Here is a 24,054-nt window from a genome sequence, read left to right on the forward strand (position 1 = left end):
AGGTGCTGCGTGCGCAGCTTCAGTCTGGAGTCGCTACGACGGGACCGCAATGAAGCGATATTAATCCTTATCTATTTATTTTAAAGTATTGCGGCTCTCATTCATCGATACATCAGAGGGAGTCGTCGGCTTGGAAAGCTGCTAAATGCGCTCGTCAGCTTGAGAGGTGAGTAAATATTGCCGTTTGGCGCAAAAGTGGAATTTTATTGAAGAATTACATTAAAGGGAAGGAGATGAAACGGGGTGAGCCAAGGCTCGTCTGCTTTTTTATGCAGGATAGACGCGGCGGAAACTGTAATTCATTTAAACAGCATCACGTGGATTCACTGGGAATTATTTAACTGTTGGCACGGTCTCGGGTTTGAAACGCATTAAAGCCCCTTTTTCCAATTTCAGAGGCGATGTGCGCAGCTAGCTTGTATCGAGAATAACGTTCGTCAGCTCGAGCTCATTCTCTCGAATATAAACCAGCTGAAGGGGAACTTGAGAAATAACAGGACATAATTTATGTATAAATCATATATATGTAAATATAATTTAATATATTTATGGCAGCGGGGGCTCACGCGCTCGCAGCTCTCCGTGTGTGATGTGTGGAGACGCGCGCGCACACCGCGCACAGCCTCCCTGCTTTCATGGCGAACCGTCGGCTTGTTGAGGGACCAGACAGCCTCATAATGAGCATATCTGTCCGGGAGGGAGGACGGCACCGCACGGTGTGATGTCTGTAGAAATATACTAATGTCACCACTGGAGAAAGAAGGAAAATATCCTCACATGAACCCGACGGTGTCACACGCGGGGCCTGTTGCAACAGCTTTGGCTTTAATCGCTCGTGCGTTTACTTATGCCTGCTCACACGTGCAGTGACACAACTGCTATAAGAAAATAACCAATTTTAGCAATGACATAAACACCCCGGAGCCTTAAATAAAAACAACCTCAAGTCTTAATGAAGGTTTATCTACAGAGCAGGAAAATGTCACTTAAATGTCCTCATAGTCTTCAGCATATATTGAGGAAAACTACATTTAATACTATTATGTGTAAACATTTTACATTCCGCGCATCATATGCAGATCACCTATTTACCAGCAAGTGCTGTATCATTTATACACATGGCTACTTGACCCTGTGATGTTCTCTCTAAAGCTCTAAATGCATTTTCATTTTTAAACATTCTCTCCATTTAACCATCCGAACAGAAAGTAGCAAACTGGATAAAACAATGATTAGTTGTAACGCAATGATCAATATACAAATTACACAATATGGATCTTCTTGTATTAATATATTTTGAACTGTATTTAGGGCACCTAATTATTTTTTCATCATTGATTCATCTGTTTTCGTGCTTATTGTCCACGGTGATGTCTTCAGATGAAGTGTTTCATCTGACCAACTCTAATATATTCAGTTAATTATCATAAAAGAGTCAGAAACCTGAAAATAATAACATTCATGAGTTTTTGCCATTTTTGCTTGGAAAATGACTTTTACAAATAACTGATCAACAGAATCGTTGTCAGTTATCAATGTTGTGTCGATGGAAATCTATTTGTAGAGTAATTGTTGCAGCTTTAATTGTATTTGATTATTAGGGCATCCAGGAGATCAGCTGGAGGGAGAGCAGGCTGAATAAAAGGAAATCTGCACTGATGTGAGAGCAGCCTGCTCATGATGAGGCTCTCTAATGAGATGTAATTGGCTATTGGAGCGGAGGGGTGTTGAGGACGATGACCTTTCGATCATCAGCTATGCTGCTCCATCCATCCCTGGTCCTTTTGTTCCCTTTAGTCTAAACTCTAAATCCATAACAAGCAAGGATCATATGAGCAAAGAGAGCAGCACTTATAATGTGTTTAGACTGCAGTGCAGTTTAATGCAGTTAAAGTTAAGGCGTTGTTGTTTTCTCCCTGTTATTGACTTAGTATGGCATACATTCCATCAATGAGGCAAGGAAAAAAAAAAAAGGAAATGTGGAAATCATTACAGTAACGGGGACAGGGGAGGGATTTCATTTCGCTCTCTGTTAGGTCTCTTCTTGCCTATTTACTCAATTAGCTGTTACTGGCTAGTGAACACAAACCTCTTACAGATGACGAGGGAGTTACGAACGGCGAGAGATGTGTTGCTGGTCGTATCAGTGTTCAGCATTCAGTCACCGACAAGATTGCAGGTTTGTTTGTGTTGCATGTTTCTCACATTAGCTCATATTTAATGGAAACAGTATTAAACAGGAGCTATTTTAACACTTGATCTGAGAGCTCCATCACCATGTTGAAACTCTGATTAGGATTTAGGAAGATTAATACATTTAACCTAAAGCTGTTTATGGAAATAAGTTTGTATTTAATTTTTGTAACAATTCTCAGACTATATATTCTGATTGTGTGTGTGTGAGTAGAGTTTTGTAGTAGTCTGAACAGCTTTTTTAAATAGTTGTTAGATTTATCTGGAGGAGCTGGTAGCAGTTCATCTGTTCTGTTTGACCAGCGGATTTAAACTTAGGCGGTAAAGAAAAACAAGCCAGAAGATTCGTTTAGCTTGTGGCACATCAGCAAGAATCGGAGTATAAGCTCAGTAGAAATTTATTGATGCTCATGTGACATTTCTCTTCCAACTTCCCTCTCTGTGATAACAATGAGACAAAGCAAAGTCACAGAGTCCATTCATGGAAGAATGGAACATGTTCCCTATGTACTTTGGCTCTCTCCAGACGTTTAAACTTCCTTCTTCTGCTCGTCTGCAGGGTTTGACATTTTGCTCACATGATTCAAGTGAAGAGGAGGTGGAGCAGTGAGCTGTGCACTGCTGTATGAGAGAGGTGTGTGTGTGTGTGTGTGTGTGTGTGTGTGTGGGTGGGAGGGGGGGTGACCCTGGTGGTGATTCCTGCTTAGCATCAGGTCACCTGATCTGAAGGCTCAGTGTAACGCTCACTAAACTAAAACATCAAGTTAGAGTATAAAGAAATGACAGCTCAGTTAAGAGAGAAGATTAGATTGAATTTATTATCGGTGCTTCAGGAATATCTGGTTTATTTCCCTCACTTTGCGAACAATTGGGCCAAACCATTACAGTCTATGACAGTAGGGGAGTTTTAACCAAGAAAGACTTCTTTCATATTGGTCAGTGAAGCTCTATCGTGTCACAGACCTCATGTGACCATGTTATCAAGCAGGAAATGTCTTGCCTCAAACTTCCTGGAATGCAAGTGAGACCGCAGCATCGAAATGGATGAAAAATAGAATAGTTACAGATTTCCTATTCAGACTTTTAATTTCTGACATAATGTCCAAATTTCCTTTTTTTTTTCTTACTTTTGCAATGAGGAGTAAAAAAAAAAAAAAGAGGTACTAAAGATATTGAGAAATGTGATGCAACAGTCTTGCTCACGGTTGAGACAGAGACAGAGGGTACATGTACAGATGTGTGCCAATGCTTCGACTCTCGTGGCAACAATTTGTCCTCTTTGTCTGGTATCCCATGACTTGCAGGATGAGGCTTCCCCATCAGGACAAAGCAGCGTGTGTGTTACATAAGTCCTTAACATGCATATAGACAACCTTGACCTTCCAGCTCATCATTCAGAAGGAGCCGACACCTAGATTGAGGTGTGAAAAGACAGAAGAGTAAACACAGAAACTTCAAGCTATAAAACATGCCAAAGCATTCATTGGGTTCTCGCAGGGTATGTTTAAGTATGTTTCGTATTCCCAAGGTGCACACTATCCAGACATTTCCCCATGTGTGAAATGGCGACAAGGTTATCGTCTGACCGTCTAGCTGTAGAGTCGTCTGTGTAATCCATCAGAGCCCTATTACAATGTCTCATCTATGCTACAGAACAATATAAAACCAGCCTGGGGGGATAGAGGGCTCCTCCTCGCTGCTCAGTGAGGCAACCCAACACCACATGAAGGCTGCTTGGAGAGAGAAAAAAAAGTGTCACGCTTCTGCTAGAAAATTGGAACTGCATGTGTTCGTTTAATTGAGTTTTTCACTTAAAAGGTAGTGTGGAGTGCCGACTTTATTGTTATGTTTCAGCTTATTTGAAAGTGTCCCCCTTCCCAAGAGCTAAACATTATCCTTGGTGCTCCCATCAGTATGAATAATTGACCTTGCTGACACGGGATGCACTGTATCTCTAGGCACCCGAGGGACGTTTTATCACTACGGATGGATGAGGGTTGACAGCCAGTGCAGGCGGGACATGTGTTGTGTGGAGGTGTCATGTAGTGAGAAGCAAAGCTAACACACAATAGGCTTACAAAAGCATGATAGATATTTGGCCAGAGAGAAAGGTTTGGTCTATAAATGTCAGAAAATGATGAAAAATGTCGATGTTTCCGAAGAGCCTGAGTTGCAAACTAAAATCTCTTGTTCTGTCCCAACCACATAACCCGAAGATATTCAGTTTACTGTCATAGATTTCTCAAACTAAAGAAACCAGAAGAAAATCACATTTAAGAAGCTGCATCCAGAGAATTTTGGCGTTTTTTTCTTTAATTATTATGAAAAAATGATTAATCAATTATCATAATAGGTGATTAATTTTCTGACGATCGATTAATTGACTGATCGTTGCAGCTCTACTCTTTGTTGGTTTTATTACAGAGACGTCTTTCCCTGATATTAAGTTTTCACTTTAGTCGTAAAGAATTTTATATCCCACTTGATTAGGGTATGACTATATTTATACAAGGACCTGACTGATACTGAAGTTTTTTGGCCAACGCTGATACCAATATTAAGGAGTAAAAAAACTCCAATATTGATATATCAGCCAATCGTCTTATATATATGATCTTATATATACAGAATATATACATAAATGCACATTTTTTGCAATGATCCCTCAAATGTGGTCATCAACACTGCATGATTTTTTACAGTTTAACAATAAACTTTATTGTATAAAACGACACCAGTGCACTGAAACAGTAAACTTCACTGAGAATTTAATGATTATAAATAACTATACATAAAGAAAAAACAGAATAAAAAAAACATATATGAACTTGAATTAAGAAAAAGGATCAAATATACATAAAATGCTGTCTGTATAACTTTAAAAAAAGATTTAAATATCGGCTGACTAATATATCGGTCAGGCTCTAATTTATACTGACATATTTCTACTAAAATAAAAATAACGTAGTGCCTTTTTCACAGGAGACATGTTCACTGTGTCTGAAATCACTCCCTTATTCACTCATTCACTACTCCCAGCATAATAGACACTCAATAGTTTCTTTATAGTGAGCAGTAAATCGAGATTTCGGACACCTGCTGATCACCATCATTTTGAGTCATTACTGACAGCTGCAGAGTCGCATCTATAAAATTTGATTGTTAGGAGAAAGTAGTGTGCGTGCCATGGACATGTTTTTTGATCTATTGTGAAATTTTTGAGGGCAGTTATGTAGTGGACATTTTTATAAATACAACAGCGTAGGGTAAATATAGTGCACTATATAGTAAATAAGGTATGATTTCAGCAATAGTAGGAAAGACGCAGGTGTTACTGATAACCAGAATAATGGCTCTGTTCTATTCACTTGACTGGAACAGTTAAGGTCATTAGTGACACCTGTGCTTTTCCTACTGTGACGTGTCAAACTGTCTTCTGTTACAAAGGCTTGTCGGGAATAGGAAACTCTCATTCCGAGTATACGTTTTATAACAATCAACCTTCATGTTGGACTAGTTTCTGTTTACCTTTTAATTTTTAATCACAGTAACAACGGCTGATAATTGAGCTCTGGGACATACTGCATGTCAATTTCCTGTGATATTTTACTTCTCTTGTTTACTTATGTTATATAATATAAAATGAACTATAAAATCCTCTCATTCCCTCTCAGTTTTACAGTAATTAAAAAAGCAGAAGACCCAATAATTGTTTTGATAGTACATTTCTAGAGGTTTTCTAGCAGTGAGAGGCTGCTACTGCTGATTAAATGTGGTAGAATGAGTCCTATTTGTTGGACTTGTAATTTATTTTTTTCCTTATTATTAATTCTGTGGAACATGTTGTGCTAGATGCTAAATCTGAAAAATGAACTTAGTCCTTACTAAGCTGTACTATATGAGACCCAACATGAAGCAGGTATCCTTCAAAATTCCAGTGAATCCTGTCAGACTGTGTAGAGTTTTGGGGACGTGTATGAGCATTATAGCAAATTGTTGAAACAGCTGTGCAGTATTAAACATTCTGTTTCCTGTGTTTCAGTGTTGCCTAGAAGAATAATGGATGAGACGTGTCACTAACATTTGATGAAGACTGTGTTGGACTCTTTGAGCTGAATTATGGAGGGTAGTGATGATGTGTCTGTAACCATGGCACCGCCCCAGACTGATGTGTGCAACTCTGAGGTGGGAGGAGGAGAAACCACCGGTAAAGTGGAGAATGGAGTAAATCCGGCTGATTCCTGCGATGGCAGCGTGATAGGACTGAGCAAAGGAGGGCTTTCTAACCTGGTGGAGACTCCTGCGCCGTCGGTGGTGAGTCCCACCGCTGAATCTCCAGGAGGTGTGGCGCTTAAAGTAGCCACAACTGTCCTCCATCCAGTGTGCCTGGGAGAGAACCCTCTGATGCTGCCTATTCACCTCCAGATGGCCGGAGCAGCCGGGGCTCAGCTCGGCCAAATGGGGGCAGCACCGTACTTAATAACGAGCCAAAGCCCAGTTTCACTTCCTCTGGTCTTGGATCAGCAGGTCATCCAGCACATGAGTCCTTCTGTGATTCCTCAGAGCCCTAACTGTCCCCAGTTGCCGCTCCAGAACAATGTCCTGTGTCAGAATCCTCTGACGTTCGGCTTGCCTCCAGCTGTCGACCAAAAGTCAGTAGGTCAAGCGCAGGATGCTAACCTGCTTTCTCTTCTCCAGAATCCGGCTTTTGCGGCCATCCTGCAGGACCTCTTCCCTTCCCAGGCGGGTTCATCTACCTGCCAGTCACCAGGCTCTCCTTTCTTCCCACTTCCTCCCCTCACACCTCCCTACACCTCCCCTCTGGCCCCTCTGGTCCCTCCTGCCACCCTTCTAGTCCCCTACCCTGTCATCATTCCCCTGCCAGTGCCTCTGCCCATCCCGCTTCCCATCCCTATTCCGGTCCCGCAGACTGAGGACTCAAAGGGGAACATGCCAAAACCAGTTTGCACTGTGAGTAAAAGCACTCAGACTTCTCCAAAAGATACTACCTCTCCTTCGTTGTCTTCAAGCAGATGCGTGCCATCGTTCCAGCCACAAAATGTGTCCCCGTCCTCTCTTCCTCTGGTTGAAGGACAGGCTCTAGACCTTTCTGTCAGGGCATGTCCAGTTGAACCAAAACAGGAATACCCCAGCCCGCAGCAGGACAGTGTGCTCGACTTGTCAGTGCCTGCTGTGAGGAAAAAAAAGTGTGTCCAGTCATGTAGCTCCAGCGGGTCACCACAGCGAGACAGAGAATTATCTGTTGAATGCACTCAGAGTTTAGATTCAAAACTGCTGGGCAGTCTGGCTTCACTGGAGTTCAGCCGACAGCATAAGTGGGTGGTTGACAGCAGTGCCGGTGGGTCTAGCTCTCTGGGTCAGGAGGCGTCTCTCTCCGGGGCGGGAAACCTTGAGATTGTCAGCACCTCGCAGACGGCAAAGGTGATCGTCTCGGTGAAGGACGCGATCCCTGCCATCCTCTGTGGGAAGATAAAAGGCCTTTCGGGCGTCTCCACCAAGAACTTTTCCATCAAACGGGACAGCAGCCAGGGGGCGTCTCTGCAGCAGCTCTATGGAGTGCCATCTGCGTCCCAAGGGGAGCAACACGACCCCAACGACCCGCTTAAAAAGGTCCCTAAAAACAGAGCTATCAAACTGAAGAAGGTCAGCTCACAGGAGATCCATTTCCTTCCCATTAAGAAGCAGAGACTGGCAGCACTGCTCCCCAGGAAGTGAAAGTGCTCAGAGGAGGGGGATTAATTGCGGGTCCGCTGTCTGGTAATCCCTCCGGATCGTACAACATAAAACACATGTGGGGACATTCTGTAATCAAACTCATACACTTGTATGTCCAATCAAAGATCAGAGTTTGGCTCCAAATGTTGTAGAAACCTCATGAATGTCCTGACAGTGTGACACAGTAGTAACAGACTTCGGAAATGTTTTCCATTGGACTCCTGTGAATTACTTTTTGTAATGCACTACTCTACAGTGTTAGACTAAATCGAGTTTAAGAGAAATGTTTTTTGCGTAAGGCAGCTTAATGGGCTCTCCATGTGGCTTTGGAGATTGTCTTTATAAATCTAAGATGTTGAGAAAAAAGTTTTTTTTGACTTTATAATTACAGCAAAGACACATGGGTTCCATATTTTTATTTTTCCATTTTGGTTCATGATTTGTTTCCACGTGTAGTTTTTACTTAAGTGCACTGAAGACCTAAAAAAACCTGATAGTTGAGGTCGTCACTGTTCGCAGCAGAGCAGGACGAAACAGCAGGATGTGACTGAGACTGTTAAAACATGTCCCATCATTGGAAATTCCCGTAGTCATCAGTAGCTCACTGAAGCGGTTCGTTCAATTTTTTTTTTTTGATTAGTAGGGGTTTAGCATGACAGGCTAATAATGATCTGGCAAGGCCGGAGCCGCAATTTCATCGAAATGAATTCTTATTTTGTTTAACAGCAGGGAAAAAAGGGATGTTTTAATTGTTTTCACATTTTAAACAGAATTTGCTATGGGCCTGTCCAAACGTAAGGAAAGTTTTTTCTGGAAAGAGCTATTTTTATTGCCGGCTGAATTAACCTCTTTTTTAAAGACATTAAGAAGCCAAAACTGAGGAAGCACCTCACAGCAAGTGGATAAAACACTAGAAACTCCAGATGTTTCCATTAACAGACTTATTAAGTGAATCTAGGTTATGATATTGATTGAGATGAAGTTGACAGGAACAGCCAGATTAAAGGAAGACTGTTTTCTTTTTGCTTCAGTGAAAGAAAATACTGTAGGTATATTTGTTAAGTGTGTTATTAGTCTATTAGAATCAGTCCTTATTGAGACTCCATCCCCCCCGTTTATCAAACTTCCCTGTTCCTAGTGGTTTGGTGTCATTTTTGTTGTTTTCGTGGAGCGTGGTATTTCTCTGCCCTATGATTACGATAAGAGTTGTGAATGTGAGCGTATCGTCTGTGTGTGTCCGTTTATTTATCCTCTTGAGTGCACTTTGTCATAGTTTAGTTGAAAAAATTACCTATTCTTCTAAAACTGTGTTGCCCCTTTGTGATTATAGCATTTATGAAATCTGTAAATTACAGGCCAAGAACTAATAACAGCCATATGCAGACTGTCTGGATGAACAGAGGAAGGGATCGAAAATACCTAAAGCTCCATATTTTACCAGCTGCTTTATTTATATTGATGTACTTTAGCAAATACAGTACATTTTACTTTTAACTCATGTCCACAGTCCACACAGCAGAGGGCTCTTTTGTTTGTTCCCACAGTGAAGTAGTCTGAACTGATCTTGGTTGTGCAGATTTCATCCTAACTTATTCTTTGTATGACTTTAATTTATACGATCTGTACATATAATGAACAGTCAGTTTAGTACTGTGTGACTGGATATTAAGAAAACTGCTTCCTTTGTAACAGTCAGTCTCACGAGGCATTTTTTTGCCTATGAAAACTTTCATTTTAATGAAGATGTCAGTGAAGAAACAGATGAAATGTGCTGGCAGTTAAATGTTTGCTTACTGTACAGTTTATGTGCTTTTTATATGGAAGTGAACTAAAACCCTGAGGTCTAAATTTGTGTCTCTGCCTTGTTCCTTGATGACAGTCAATCCATTTTTATCTCAAATTTGTCATTCGGTGTTCTTGAAGCTGGTTTGAAATCAGTGAGAAATGTTCTCATGTCAGAATTTACTCGATTACACAGTCTTGGAAGAGACTCAGACAAACGGTGGAAAATTAACCCAGTTTTCCACTCAGCTGGACAAAACTGCAGCTTTGGTACAGCGTTTGTTTCGTCCAAACTAAAACTTTCTGGTTCAAGAATAATTTTAAAAGCATTTTCAAATTGTTCTTGTCTTACATTTCATGTTATATATATATAGCAGATGCAGGGCCTGGCTTATTTCTTACACTTGTGAGGTAAAATTTCAAAACAAATAGCACAGAGACTGATTGAATTTTCTAAACCAGTAACTAGACTACATGTTTTTGTAGGTGATACTAGTGAAATTTAAATAAAACAATTCAGCAACTTTCTTCCACTATGTGAAAACTCATCATGAAAGTAAAAAAATTGTTGTGATCAGTAACAACACATGCACATCCTTTTGTTTTGGTAGGTTTATAAAAAAAAAAAAAGAATATACACAGCATCATAAACACATAGTTTATCTGGTGTGATGTAATGGACAAGGGACTTTTTGCAACACAAATATTTCAAGTACTTTTTAAGAAGATGCGAGAGGGAAACCGACAGCACTTCGATCCTGTGTTGAATATCATATGGCACGAGTCATTTTAAATCAGAAAAGGGAGTAACAGGAAAATTCTGTTAAGTATATTATAAACAGTATGCTACAAAAGCTTATACTAACAAAGACCACATTAACCTGAGAAATGTCATAGGTAAAGCAAGGCAAAGTCTATTACTGGGAGTATTTCAACTAAAAAGCGCTGCATTAAGTATTAAAAAGCAGAATGGAATCCACTGTGAAATATTCACCACATCCCCATCCCCCTTTTATCTTCACATTTCTAACTTATGTATATGATTTCCTTAAAATATTAAGTTTCTACAAAATGTACATTCTGTCGCTGATATTCATGGTTAAACCCATAAAACTGTACATATCTGTTTTCATTGCTAACAGTGATTGTAACGGTCAAAGGTGTCAACACTGAGGTCACAGGCCGACTGACGAGCTTAAAATGATTATGACTAAAATGACTAAATAGAAAGAAAGCCCTTAGAAATGTCATATTTGCACTTCCTTAACAATCCGTCTGTTGACTCAGAGCTTGGGATACAAACGGTTTAACGTTGATAAGAACTGCATGGAGACCAGTAGGAGTGTCAGCTGAGACACAATAATACATCACATCATTGTCATCCAGCGTGCCGCAGCGCACGGCTGATGATTCTGCAGGACACTCGAGGAAAAGGTGAGGTTTGGTTAGAAAAAAATAAGAATACAACATGATACAATTGTGTTGAAGCAAATGAAAACTTGTGTCTAGCATTGTGTGAAAGACATGGAATGCATTGACAGGCATTCTTCGGGCAGGCAGATATACCCATACTTGAGGCATACACGTGAATAAACAAAAAGTGAAAACAACTATACAACAGCACAAACCAGAGAGCATCCAAATTCTGTTCGAGAGCATGGGGAAGAACATCTGATGGATTCTTTTTTTTTTTTTTCCTTTCTTTTTTTTAGTATATCAACTCTTCCTTATTAACTGGAAATTCAACAATGCTAAAAACATTATATAAGAAGAAACATTCTCCATCTTTGGGGATCCAAAACCAGGATCAAAAGATTTCATCTCAGTAAAAAAAATGTGTCCACGTGTGCACATGTGCTATGCAATGTAAACACTACAGGGATTATTTTCCTTTGGGATTTCATAGAGTCAATGGCGTCTATTAGACTTGAACAGCTTTTTGTTCACTGATGAGGGGATGAGGTAATGTGTCAGCAATGCACGGCACACTTCTCCACTCTGGAAGTCATGATGAGCTTGTAACATCTATTGAGTCCCTCAAGGTGGAGTCTAGAGTTAAGAGTAACTTGTAGCCCCTGCATGCCCCATGAGTCGTGTGGTGTCATGCGCCGAGCAGTGTCCAAACGCTGGTCCTCTCAGGGCTTATTGCTCATGGGTCCGGCAGGGACGGGGCTGCTTGGGGCTCCTCTTACAGTTTGCCTTGTTTCAGCCTCTCTATGTGATGGCATAACTTCAGCGCGGGCCCTAACTTTAGACCCATGTACTTCATGATCATGTCGCTCCGTAGAAGCATCAGGGCTTTTCCATCAATCTCCTGTGGAAACAAAACATGGGATTCATTACATCAAGTAAACATGCAGAGAGCCAAATGATCTACAGTAGCCAAAGCTAATAATACACTGTATATTATATGGCGGACATGATTAAAAACTTTTTGCCCTTTTCAGCTCAATTTAGCAATAGAAATTGAGAATTGGACATCACTGTTGGTGGTTAGTTCTTTTTTAAAATAATAAAAGTGAACTTACATGTTTTCTGAATAGTTCTGCATGTGGGGCTAATGCTGTGGGGTCAGCATCCCTCACAAACTGCATCACCTCTTCAATGGACCAGGAGGAGGGGTTTTTACTGGGCAGCCGCAGACTCTCCCGGTCAGATGCTACAGCCTCAGGACCTGTGGTGGAGCTGGCTGCAGCCAAAGCAGAGCAGACACAATGAACATAAACTGCGACAGTCACTGTTACTGTATGTTCTCTATAGTAAAAAAAAAAAAATCTCACTGCTCTTTTTGTCAGAGACTGCATGTTTAGTGTGTGACATGACAAATGTGAGCAGGCAGTGATCTACCTCCACAGATTCTTACTGTACCTTCAACTCGTCTGAGCGGTTGTGTGGAGCTGAGCTCTGCGGGATTAGAGGAATGGCGGCGCATGGGTGTACCGGGATGGTAAAGGCTGCTGGCCTGGGGGTGGTACTCTGAGGAACTCCGCACTGTTTGGGGTCGAGGGGTCATGGAGTTGGAGGCCGAGTCCATGTAGCGCTGCTCCTTTATTAGGCCGTTCTCTTCGTGAGGCAGGGTCTCTGCTGGAGAGAGAAAAACACAACAGACATTAAAAGGTTGTTCTTTAAATACTTCTATAATAACACACTTTGATTTACCTTTGAGACAATATGCAAATAAATATACATGATGGTGAAAGTGATCATAAACAGAAGATTCATGTACAGACAGCATCTGAGTGGAGCAACAAACATCAACATGAAGAAGAGTAGTCCTCCATCAAGCAGGATGATGCATGTAATAAATAAGCAAACACTGCATATCCCTGCATTCCTGCTTATTACTATACAGCTGCAATTAAAGTGACTAAACCAGCTACATACACTACTCATTATAGAATCACCGCTCCATTAAAACCAACGTTGACAATAACACTGAGCAATCGGTTCAGTTGATTGTATACACATGCAGAATAGACAATGCAGTATACTGAGGAATAAAATACTTAGCATATTACACAACACAACTTTTACACCAGCCAAAGGGCTTGAGGTAGAGAAAAAAAATGTGTTTTTAATCTTGTTTGTAAAATACATAGAGGCAGCCTCACTAATGGATGCAGCAAAAGAGATCCAAATGTAAGGCGTGTGGCGGGTAACACAACACAAATGTGTGTATTAAGGCTACAGGCATTGTGTAATGTTTTGTAAAAAAAGACGACTTTTGAATGTTTTCTTTACCTGATTGGAAGCACAAGGTAAATCAAAATTAGTAAGGTTTCTGTGACGGAGATCTTTGACAATGTGTCACTAGATTTTGTGTTTGTCTGGACATAGACATTAGTCCTAAACTCTCCTGTACACAAAGGTAAGTCTTACAAATGAAAACTCCTCAGTTTGCAGTTATTCCTCTAATAATTAAGCACTAAACAAAAGTAAGGAGGGAAGTGAAAAATTACAGAAGAAACTGTGTTACAGTACAAACATCTGCGAGGTGAGCTGTACCTTCTGAAGGGTGGGCTTCAGCACGTAAATGTTTAGGAGACAGAGGGGCTGCGTATGTTGGAGAGACCCCAGAGAGACTTCGTTTACTACTCCGAACCAGGGATGGAGCGTCCAGTGCTTCTTCTTTCACTGCAACATGACAACAATGGAACTTTTAGGATATTACCAGGATAAAACAGTAAGCAGGGGAAGATTTGTTCTTTAAATATATTGTTATTAAAATATAACTAACAAAAAGATGTTCAATTAAGATAAAACCGAAGCTCCATGGCTACAGTCTACATGTGATGATTGGAGATGACTGAGCTTATTAAGTACAGTTAGAAATAAACAATAAATCTGAAAATTGTTCTGCACAGGTCAAATAAGAAGATTGAAAACAGAGTTGATCTTCTGTTGTTTCAGATTTTTCATTAGGATATTAGTTGGAATTTTTATACTTTTCTATTGTAACATTTCAATGGCACAAAGACATCTTTTTACTTCCCAGTTTTTGTCTCAGTGGTAATTTATTATGAGGGGTGGCAGTTATGGCTCAGAAGGTAGAGCAAGCTGTCGACTAATAACAAGGTTGGCAGTTCAATCCCTGGCTCCTCTATTTCTAAACTGCTCGCTTGTGTGAATGAGAAGCAAACTGTAAAGCGCTTTGGATAAAGTTGCAATATGAATTCAGTCCAAGAACTATGATCCAACAGTTTTTTTTCCCCCCCTCTCTTCCTGACATACCACTTCTAACGGAATGCACAGTGTTTACCTGACTTGTTCCTGTCGTAGGCCGTGTAGTGACTGAACGGCTGGCTGCTGAACAGGTTGTCGCATTGCAGGTGACGACACATTGTCTCCAAGAAGCGTAGCACAAAGGAAGCACTAGAGGCTGATGGTAGTTTGACCACACGAACTCCTCCATCTGTTCTCACTGGGATGAAGAACGACATGTGTCATCACTCTATCAATCATCTGCCACAAAAATTGGCCACTTGTACAACAATTTAACGAGCCACTCTTTCAAATAGAAGTATTTCATTATTATTATAGAGGTAAGATACAACCAATAACAGCGCAACCTATAATAACTGGTACTGTTTATGTGTTGCTACCTCTGACGACCTCTCCTCCTCCTGAATGAGTCTGCAGAGCACCCAGCAGGACTTTAGGCTGGTATGCGCAGTCTATACATGACTGGACCACCTGCTGCAGCACAGCATTCACTGGCCCAGGGCCAAAGTGGTCTGGCAGATGCTGCATCTGTTTCCTGTCCAGGTGGGGACCGCAGTTTCCATGCTTATTCACGTACACACACACTGGAACGACACACAAACACACACACACACACACACACACACAAAACAGTGAACAGATTAGATATTCTAATGGTAGCTCTAATTTAATGCAGAAAATGTGATAGCTAACTGCAAAAGGCAAACCACCATAAATCCTCACCTGTTGAAACCACTGAGTTGAGGCTCGGAGGGCTTTCTTGTGGAACCTGGATGCTCGGCAGATGTGCTGTGCTTTGGAGAATCTTAGGCTTTCTCTGAGAAACACATGTTCAATTTGCAGAGGTACTTTTTAACACACACAAATGAATTAATCCAGAACGATTCTGATGTTTAAATACATCTGTGTTTAGAAAAATCAGTGCAGCAGGGTCTCACCTTGCTTCCAGGTTTGGGGCCTCTCTTTTTGTGGGGTTGGGGTACAAGTGGTGTGCTTTCAGGTACGGCTCCGTTTTGGGCGGCCGCTGCCTCTGCCACGGCTTTGAGCAGAGCGATGGTCTCACTCTTGGGCCGACGGCCTCTTACCCCCTTCCTGACAGGCAGGAGGGGCAGAGGGTTGGGGAGTCTGTAGGGGGACTGCAGGGAGCGTCGGCTGGGCTTGGAGGGTGACGCTGAGAGAATCTGCGGGTTCTTTGGCAGGGTGACTGTAATAAAGCATACAACACAGCTATCAAAACCTGATCTATCACCCTAAAAATCCATAAGACAATCCAACAAACAAAAATGTAACGCTTAAGAGACAACAAATGGATTCTGCTGAAGCGACACAGGTAATAGAGACGCCACATAAACAGAAACTCTAGTTGTACAGAATTCAAGGAAACACAATAGAGTCATTTAAGTTAATGAAAATGGTTCCTTGACAACAGTGCGAATACTTAATGTGACATCACACTGAATATGACAAAAGAATCGTTAATGGTCCCTGTGCTAAAAACACAGAAAAACACAGACATGGGTATAAAAAAAGAAACATGTTGGTCTCACAGATTTAACTGTCTTTGGATTGACTATGCTGACATGTAGAACAGTTTAGAAAAACTTGTCCCATCTCTGTAGAGTCTATCCTGGCTAATTAGAGAGATCAATTGCATGTCATCACCCAGTGACCAATACAGTGTACTGTGCCGCTGTTGGTAGCTACAATTAGAGTCAAAGCAGAGTAATGGTCTGATGCCAATCTGGGTTTGAACAGGAGCATCTCATTACTGAAAAAAAAGCACAGGGGAAGTGCTCTAATTTAGGACATACAGTAACAGACGGCAGTATTTTAGTCATATTACAACAACCACTGGTCAGCACCAAGGCCTGTACTACTGATAGCCAAGCTTCCTTGTTTTAACAGCGCTGTCTACTTTTAAAGAACTACAACGCCTTTTTCTGCTAGCTAAAAGTAGAACTAACCGTGCTGAAAGAAATATCTCAAAGCCACAGCCCATTTACTCAGCTAGTAAATGTTTCTCAGTTTCGTTGTGCACTCATGATTTCCCAACAAAACCCACGCATAGAGAACCAAATAATAAATCTTCCTCCGAATCGAAGAACAAGCTCAAAACTAAGCCCACTGTGACAGAGGAGCCGGGGGAGGCAGACTGATCAGCATCAGATGGGGGAGGAATACAAAGACGAGGATGTTAGAGAGAGGATGTGTGGGCTCTGTGTGTGTCTTTCTTCATAACACCTCCCAACCTTTTACGGCTTGTATTAGAGCTCCTACGTTAGCAGGTTAAAGTATGGTTTTTAAAGGTTTTTATAAACAGGTTGTGGCCGCAGCTGTTTGTAAGCTTTTCATGTGTTATGTAGTTTATAATCTCATCTTCATCTAGAGTCTTACACACAGACGTGGTGAAGCTGGACTGAGCAGCTTTTATGTAAACATCATTTTTCCATGTAAACAGGTGTGATGTGAAGAACATAAATCCTCCTCTCTCATCCCTCCCTCTTGTAATTCTGCCCGTTTCATCTCCCACCCCAACAGAGACGCACACAAACACACCAACAGGACTCCGTAGATCATCTGCAGAGATCCACATGCAGTACACAGTACGTCTCCTGTGACTGTTTAATGCTCATGACGCTCCTGCTTCTGAATGTAGCCCCAGTTTATCAAGACGACTATGTTGAAAACCACCACGTTGAACTTGTTACTAGGCAACCCCACTTTCTTCAGAGGTGCAGCCACTGTAGGGAAGAAACCTTTATTTTATCTTTATCTATTTATTTATTTGATTTATTCAGAGTGTGTGAGAAGGCACAACATGGAAAAGAGCTGACAAAAGTGTTACTGAGCTAGGAAAATAGGAAAAAGATGGATAACAATATTGAATGTGATCAATTTATTCTGTATACCGATTTCTGACACTTGTGTTTTAGTTCTCAGCAGGAGAATGTCTACAGATGATCTCTACTGACTTTTCTTGATTTAAATAAAAATGCTGACTCCCATATAATTTTTAGGAATTTATAAAGTTCACTGAGGCCTTTTCCTGAGATGCTAAATCATCAAGAACCTGCGCCTAACCTTTTAGACCACCACATTACATAATTAATTCAGAGACACTGTAAATCTATGATTGTTCCCCATCAAATACAGAAACTCCTCAATCACACAAAGATCAAGAAGCAGAATTAGTGCTTTCTTTTACTGTGTGTCCAACACCTGTTAAAGATTAGGCTGTGTATAGTTTACTCTGCCAGACTAAGCAACAAGACCAGATCATTAATGTTAATTGTGTTTATATTTATTTAGCTGTGGGTGCAATTTCCTGACTGTAACTAAATGAGTAACATGGAAACATTGATTACAAACAACCGCATCTGCCTCAAACCTCGTTGAATCAAACTCGTGCTGCCACCTAGAGGGTATACTCACCACTGTTGCCTGGTGGCTGGAGGCTGTGTTTAGTGAGGGAGCACCAGCCCACAGGGAAGATGTCCCGGGATTCGAACTTGCACCAGTAATCGAAGGCACCGCGCCACCCATCAAACATGATGAACACTTCATCGCCCTTCACTTCTCCGATGGTGGCGGGGCAGATGAGGTATGGGTTCTTCTTGTCCACGGCCTCCAGCTTCATGCCTGGTTTAAAGTTGTTCTGGGGGGGCCTCTGCGGTTCCTGAAAGTAAGTGTAATATCCCCGTTGTAACAACTTTTAAGTACATACGCTGCCGACAAAACGGTCCCATAATCTCTGTGATTTTTAAAGCCATACATACCTTTTTAAAGGCTGTTGCTGGTGCCATCTCTGCTCCATTTAAGGTTCTCAGCAGAAACATGGGCCATGAGGAGGCATTCATCCGAAATCCTGGAGGAGAGAATTAAAAAATGTAATAACAAAAATGATGTTTTCTAATTTAGACCACAACAATTTGGAAATCTACAGTGTTGGGTAGTATTAACACACCATGTGCTGCTGTGCATGGTGAGTAATTTCTAGTATTCCTTTTATATCAGACGATATTAGTATAATTTGTTTGTGAGGTGCAGGTTTGGTGAACTCTACGTTTATGTGATTGACCCTAAACTGGTTAAACAGTATAGATGATGGATGAAAGTGTGGATGGAGGGTGTTGTGAAGCTTTTAATGTCTTATTTTATTACAAAGATTACCAGTTAAATATTTTGATGTAAGCTCACATCTACTGTATGTGTGCAGCTTTATTATCTTGCTCTGCTGATGATTCCAGATACATGGATTACATATACCAGCAGTTCACAAAACATTTCTTCCAACTTCTGTTACCTTTAGGTTCTTTCAAAGAATACAAACAATGATGATAGTAATAATAATGATGATGTTCATTCCTGTCTGTAGGGAAGTTTCTTTCACTTCCCCATCTACGCAATGCTTCTTACATCATGGTCAAACAATTATTTTCAGTTCAATTTTATCCGTCTGCCATATCTTCTTTTATTATTGCTGAGCTTTTATAAACCTGTCATGGTGGTGTAGTGCATGGAATGGAAAAAAAAAATCTGCCATGGTCAATCATTGGTTCTGTATTGTGGAGAGTCACAATTCAGCTGTCAAGACTGAGATTTTTTTCTTTAATGTCTCAACTATGTGCTTCCATCACACCTCCCCTTGCTTTCTTACCCAGCGGTGGCTGCAGCATATCTCCATTCTTCTCACAGGTGCCAATAGGCTGGATGTCAGAGGAGTCTACAAGCCTCCAGAAGTCATTGCTGTTGTCACTCCCATCCAGACGGAGACGCAGACGAACCCCAGTTAAGCCCATTACTGTGGCAATGCAGACTGAGGTGGAATTCCTCGGGTCATGGGCTTCAAGCTTCATTCCCACTTTGAAGTCATTGGAGGGTGGGACTCTAGCCTGTAGACATTAGAATGCACAATGCCATAAGCACCGGTATTGTAAGAATTGCGCAAATACACTGCAAACATTTTTTTCATACCATCAGCCAAATTTAAATAATGTCACCTAACTGCAAAATATGTGTTATGGTATTTGGTATTTTGTGAGTTACTAGTAGTGCAGGACAAAAGAGAGTATGCTTCTGTGCAGCTGTATACTTTGGGGAGGGTGGGGTTGCATTCAAAGCCATAAATACACAACCTTTGTGGTTGAACAAAACCAGTTAGTTAATCACTCCTAGCAGCAACTTGCAGACCCACGGTTGCCCAGGTAACCTTGGACTTAAAGCACAACTTTAACTGCAACTGCAGGTTTCTCTAATTTGCTAACTGTTATCAACCATGATGACAAAACATCCCAATTCAGTTTGTAATATGACTCTAGACGAGGTCTCTCTTAATGCAAATGATCCCTGGTGAATATTTAATGAATCCAGGAGCACATACCTGACGAAAACAGCTTGGTGGAGCTGGTGTAGCTGATGTTTCTTTTAGATATTCTTCCCAGCTGAAAGCATCTAAAGAGAAATCCAAAAATAGTGAAACATTTGCACTTCTGTTCTTGCACTTCTGACTGCTGTTAAATGCAACCTATTATTATACTATTTTTACATAAAAGATTACATAAAATCCAGTTAAAAGGCTTGAGCAGTATGCTACAATATTAATCTGTCAATGAATTTTGAGGTTAGCATGAAGAGCAAACTTTAGAAAGGTGGTAGAATTTGGCTCTCAAAACAATGGCTTGTAATTTATAAGGTAAAAAAACTACAATAATGTAAACACCACAAACAGCTAAGTCTAATCCAAGGGAAAGTCATAAATCACGGTGAACACCATTAATAGTGGTACAATGTTCAGTCTGGATAATAAATATCAATTAAATGATCAAATACAATTTTTAAAAAGGTTCACCTTTTGCTGTTGCAGGAGTTGTACCTGTTGGTGGAACTGTCCTTCCTGGTTTCTCTTTTTTGCCATCTTTCTGATCTAAAAATGATGGGGGAAAAAAAAAATTAATGTAATCAAACTACTTCCAAGATTGTAACAAACAATATACATGTATTAATATGAAATAAGAGTCTAAACACTGGTAATAAATATGGATTTCTGAGGGCGTTAATGTCATACACTGAATGAAATATGTATACCCAAACAGGTGTTTTCACTTATTGTACTTGATTATAGCTCACCTCAAAACTGTGTGGGAATGTACACACCTTTATTATCGTTACATACATTTTGATGACATCACATAATTTTCTGTGAAGCTCCACAGAACTTCAACCTGAACAAAGGTCTAATCAGACAGTAAGTGAAACACCTGTGTGGGTTTGCAGGGTCTTGAAATAAGACTAAATTGGAAGAAATGGCATATTGATGATTTGATTGCTACAGGTGTGCTTTACAGAGATTCAGTTGACACCTTAGTTACAAAGTACAAATCTTTTTTATTCAGAGCCAATATAACCACCGAACACCGTCTTTATCAAACATAGTCAAGTGACGTATGCTTGCCTTTTAGCGGAGTTTTCCCCATGGTGACTGATGACCAATGGTGACAGTTTGACGCTGACGACCAATGGTGACACGTAAATGATGACAATCAAGACGCAGGATGTTGACCCAGTATGCCTCTGTGCCTGTGAAGTTTTGTCCTAAAAATATCAAGGGTGAAAATAATTCCTGTGAAATGCAGCACACACAATAATTCCAAAGAGATTCATCAGTTCATTCATCAGCCTACAATATGAAATACAAGGGCCTCAAAATTATACACATATGACTTTTCTCCAATTATTAGGCTATATTATATTGCTTAGTCTACAAATTGTCCCTATTTTCCAGAACTTTAAAAAATTGCTTGTGTTTTTCCAACCAACAGTCCAACACTCAGATATTCAATTTACCATGATTTGAAACAAAGAAAGCAGCAAATTCTGACATTTGAGAGTAGGTCTGCAACTAAACTTTTCATTACATTTCGTTAGCGATTAGTCTTTTTGATTCCAATCATTTGTGACATAAAATTTTGAAATGTTCACCACAGTGTCCTAATGTCCAAGATGACATGATCAAACACTTTGTTTTGTCTGTTTTGTCTGATCAGAAGTCCAAACCCTATAATAGCAGACTAAGAAACCCAAGAAACATCTCATTTGAGGGTCGAACCAGTGAATTTTACGGCATTTTCACTTAAAAAAATGACTAAAATGATTATTTGATTGTCAAAATAGTTGCTGATTAACAAACAAACTAATCATTTCAGTTCTATTTGAGCAGCTGGAAACAGTGAATATTTGTTAAATTTTCTTAATAAATTACTTAAATATCAAAATTGTTTTCATTTACTCCAAAAACAGAAGATGTTGACAGCATAAATGAGTAGTTTTCAAATTACAATACAGATGTTACCATACTGTAACATGTCATTACTTGTGTTAACTATCTTCTGTTGATTTTCTGAAGAAAAAGAACCTCTTATTGATGTGGTATTCCAGTCATGGACACTCCCACAGAGACAGGAAGGGCTTTTTTTTTGGAGAGTTTTAACAGGTTTTCACACTATAACGACAGGCCTGTGGTATAGATTGCTGGGGACAGCCCATGTGACAATGTGTTTCACGTTGTGTACATTCCGCCGCATTACCCGTTTTCAGGGAAACACTGCTACAACTACATTCACTTGTGAACGTAATGATCGAGGTTCTGGAGAATTATTACCGAGTTTGGTAAGAAAAAAGAAAAAAAAACAGCTGTCCCACACCTCTAGGGGTGTATAACGAACAAAACATGACTGCGTGTCATTTACGTCAACTGACCGTTGACAGTAAAAGCGTCTGTTAACTAACTAACCCATTAACGTTGACGGTAAATGAGCCATTTTGAATAGCTTAATGAAGCTAATACGTTACCGCTCTATGAGCCCAAAATAATGTTAACGTTTCATTTAGAAAGCTGGTTATTACCTATAACACGTATATTTTATATAGGTTATCTGTGAAAACATTAATAGCACCACTTCCTAATATTTTTTCTCACCAACTCTACCTATCGATGTTAACTGTTAGCTGATTGTGTCACTTCACATCTAGCGTTTGTGTTTACTGGTAACAGCTAGCGTTAGCTTTGGGTTAGCGAAATACCCGAGATAGGTATTAATTTACTTTCTAGATAGAGTTAAAGCATATTTTGTCATTTTAATAACTATATATTTGCTCTCGGATGCCGTATGACGTCTAACATTAACGCCGTACAGTTCCAGGTAATAGTCTGGGCCCAATGTTGACAACTGGGACTGCCTGATTTGCTAGTTACTGCTGCTGGCTAATAACTGGGTTGGCTAACCTTCGCGTTAACGTTACCCCACTGAAAGCAGTGTCTTTCCATATTATCAAGGAGGATTTACACATAACCCAGGTCGTGTGGCTTCAACTGACATTCTTCCTAAACTAAATATCATTTTACTGTGAAGAATAAACTTACAGGTGCCGTGTTTCTCTGGATAAATCGAGTGAAGATCCACACACTTTTCTCTATTCGTCAGCTGCCATTTTTTTCACCCTTGTAGTGTATGCTTACACGCATGTAATATATGCCAAAGATAGTGATGTACGGAGGGCAACGACAAGCGAAGAAGAGAGATGGGCTGGACGTGCAGTTCAGTAAGGCCAATAAATTCTCCTGATAGTCACACTTACAGCCAATCAGAAAACGGTTTACTCGGTTTATCCAATCAGCTTTCTGGGACATTCTGCCTGTAATTTGGGATTCTAAAAAATAGCACAAGTTACCCATCTTCATTTTGTCTCGTCCTGCTGTGGTTCAAAACTGCTCACAAATTGTCAGTGAATGTTTTAAAAAAGATGTTAACTAAATTTCAATATTATAAGTGGGACTCTTTCCACTCGTACCAATTTGAATGAACAACTAAGGACAATATTCTAATGTGTGGAAGAAAAACATTACCACTGAATGATGTCACCCAGTGGGGTACAATAATAGAGTACAAAATAAATAAATAAATTGTATTAAATAGAAGAACGTGTTTCATATTTAATATTTTTGTACACCTGAAATTTAAATATCATTATTAATGTATTGGAATAATAAAATACAAAACAGATAATTAGATATTTAATATTAAATCTAAAAATCAGATTTTAATATTTGAAGAATTCAGGGTTTAACAATGATTAATAAGATATTGGGGGGGGGACTAAATTAAAGCAAGTTCAGGCAAAAATACTGGTGCCAAACTAAACTAAAATAAATACAAACTTAATTTTTATGACAGTTTGACAATTTGTAAAGGGTATGTGTGAAAAAAGTTCCAGTGCATTCTTGATTAAAATAGGGAGTAATGAGTCATCATATTAAGCAAAAAGCAGAACATGACTCAGAATCACTGTCCCATGTCAGTTTCAGACCCTGTGTATTCCCCCGCCCACGCTTCCAATAAAGTCTAGAAGAGTCTAACCATGTCAACATAAATGGTGAGTCCCCAGGTATAATTATAAAACAGAGTCCAGCACACAGGAACACTTCTGAAGCAGTCAGCAACTGTGTAAACACTGTATAATAGCACATGGCTATGATAAATACGTAATGAGGGTACTAATATCTGTGTCCCATTTAAAATACTTGCAATTTGCCGTTGGTAGCTCTTTCAGTTCCACTGAGACTGA

At 40.1% G+C, this 24,054-nt stretch overlaps 2 protein-coding genes across 5 annotated transcripts; one reads left to right on the top strand and one right to left on the bottom strand.

Moving 5' to 3' along the window:
• On the top strand, positions 1-9,777 carry zmp:0000001174 (retinoic acid-induced protein 2). Of its 2 annotated transcripts, XM_067597685.1 has the most exons (3): positions 1-166; positions 2,099-2,179; positions 6,236-9,777. In XM_067597685.1, the coding sequence occupies exon 3, from the start codon at positions 6,313-6,315 to the stop codon at positions 7,927-7,929; it is 1,617 nt and encodes a 538-aa protein (XP_067453786.1). In that variant the 5' UTR covers positions 1-166; positions 2,099-2,179; positions 6,236-6,312; the 3' UTR covers positions 7,930-9,777. The 2 variants fall into 2 exon arrangements, with proteins under 2 accessions (XP_067453786.1, XP_067453785.1); XM_067597684.1 differs by lacking the exon at positions 2,099-2,179 and having other exon boundaries at positions 2-166.
• A 578-nt stretch (positions 9,778-10,355) lies between these two features.
• On the bottom strand, positions 10,356-23,002 carry LOC137188185 (sex comb on midleg-like protein 2). 3 transcript variants are annotated; one of them, XM_067597680.1, is made up of 15 exons: positions 22,853-23,002; positions 20,885-21,024; positions 20,282-20,356; positions 19,814-19,884; positions 19,091-19,325; positions 18,210-18,298; positions 17,866-18,109; positions 15,372-15,637; positions 15,157-15,250; positions 14,814-15,017; positions 14,471-14,632; positions 13,717-13,845; positions 12,580-12,792; positions 12,240-12,400; positions 10,356-12,025 (listed from the first exon to the last, which is right to left on the bottom strand). In XM_067597680.1, the coding sequence occupies exons 2-15, from the start codon at positions 20,904-20,906 to the stop codon at positions 11,900-11,902; spliced, it is 2,091 nt and encodes a 696-aa protein (XP_067453781.1). In that variant the 5' UTR covers positions 20,907-21,024; positions 22,853-23,002; the 3' UTR covers positions 10,356-11,899. The 3 variants fall into 3 exon arrangements, with proteins under 3 accessions (XP_067453781.1, XP_067453780.1, XP_067453784.1); XM_067597679.1 differs by having other exon boundaries at positions 12,580-12,795; XM_067597683.1 differs by lacking the exon at positions 22,853-23,002 and having other exon boundaries at positions 12,580-12,795; positions 20,282-20,347; positions 20,875-21,024.
• Between the last annotated feature and the right edge of the window lie 1,052 nt (positions 23,003-24,054).

This window comes from Thunnus thynnus, chromosome 8 (assembly GCF_963924715.1).
Source record: "Thunnus thynnus chromosome 8, fThuThy2.1, whole genome shotgun sequence".
In the NCBI taxonomy this organism is placed as follows: Eukaryota; Metazoa; Chordata; class Actinopteri; order Scombriformes; family Scombridae; genus Thunnus; species Thunnus thynnus.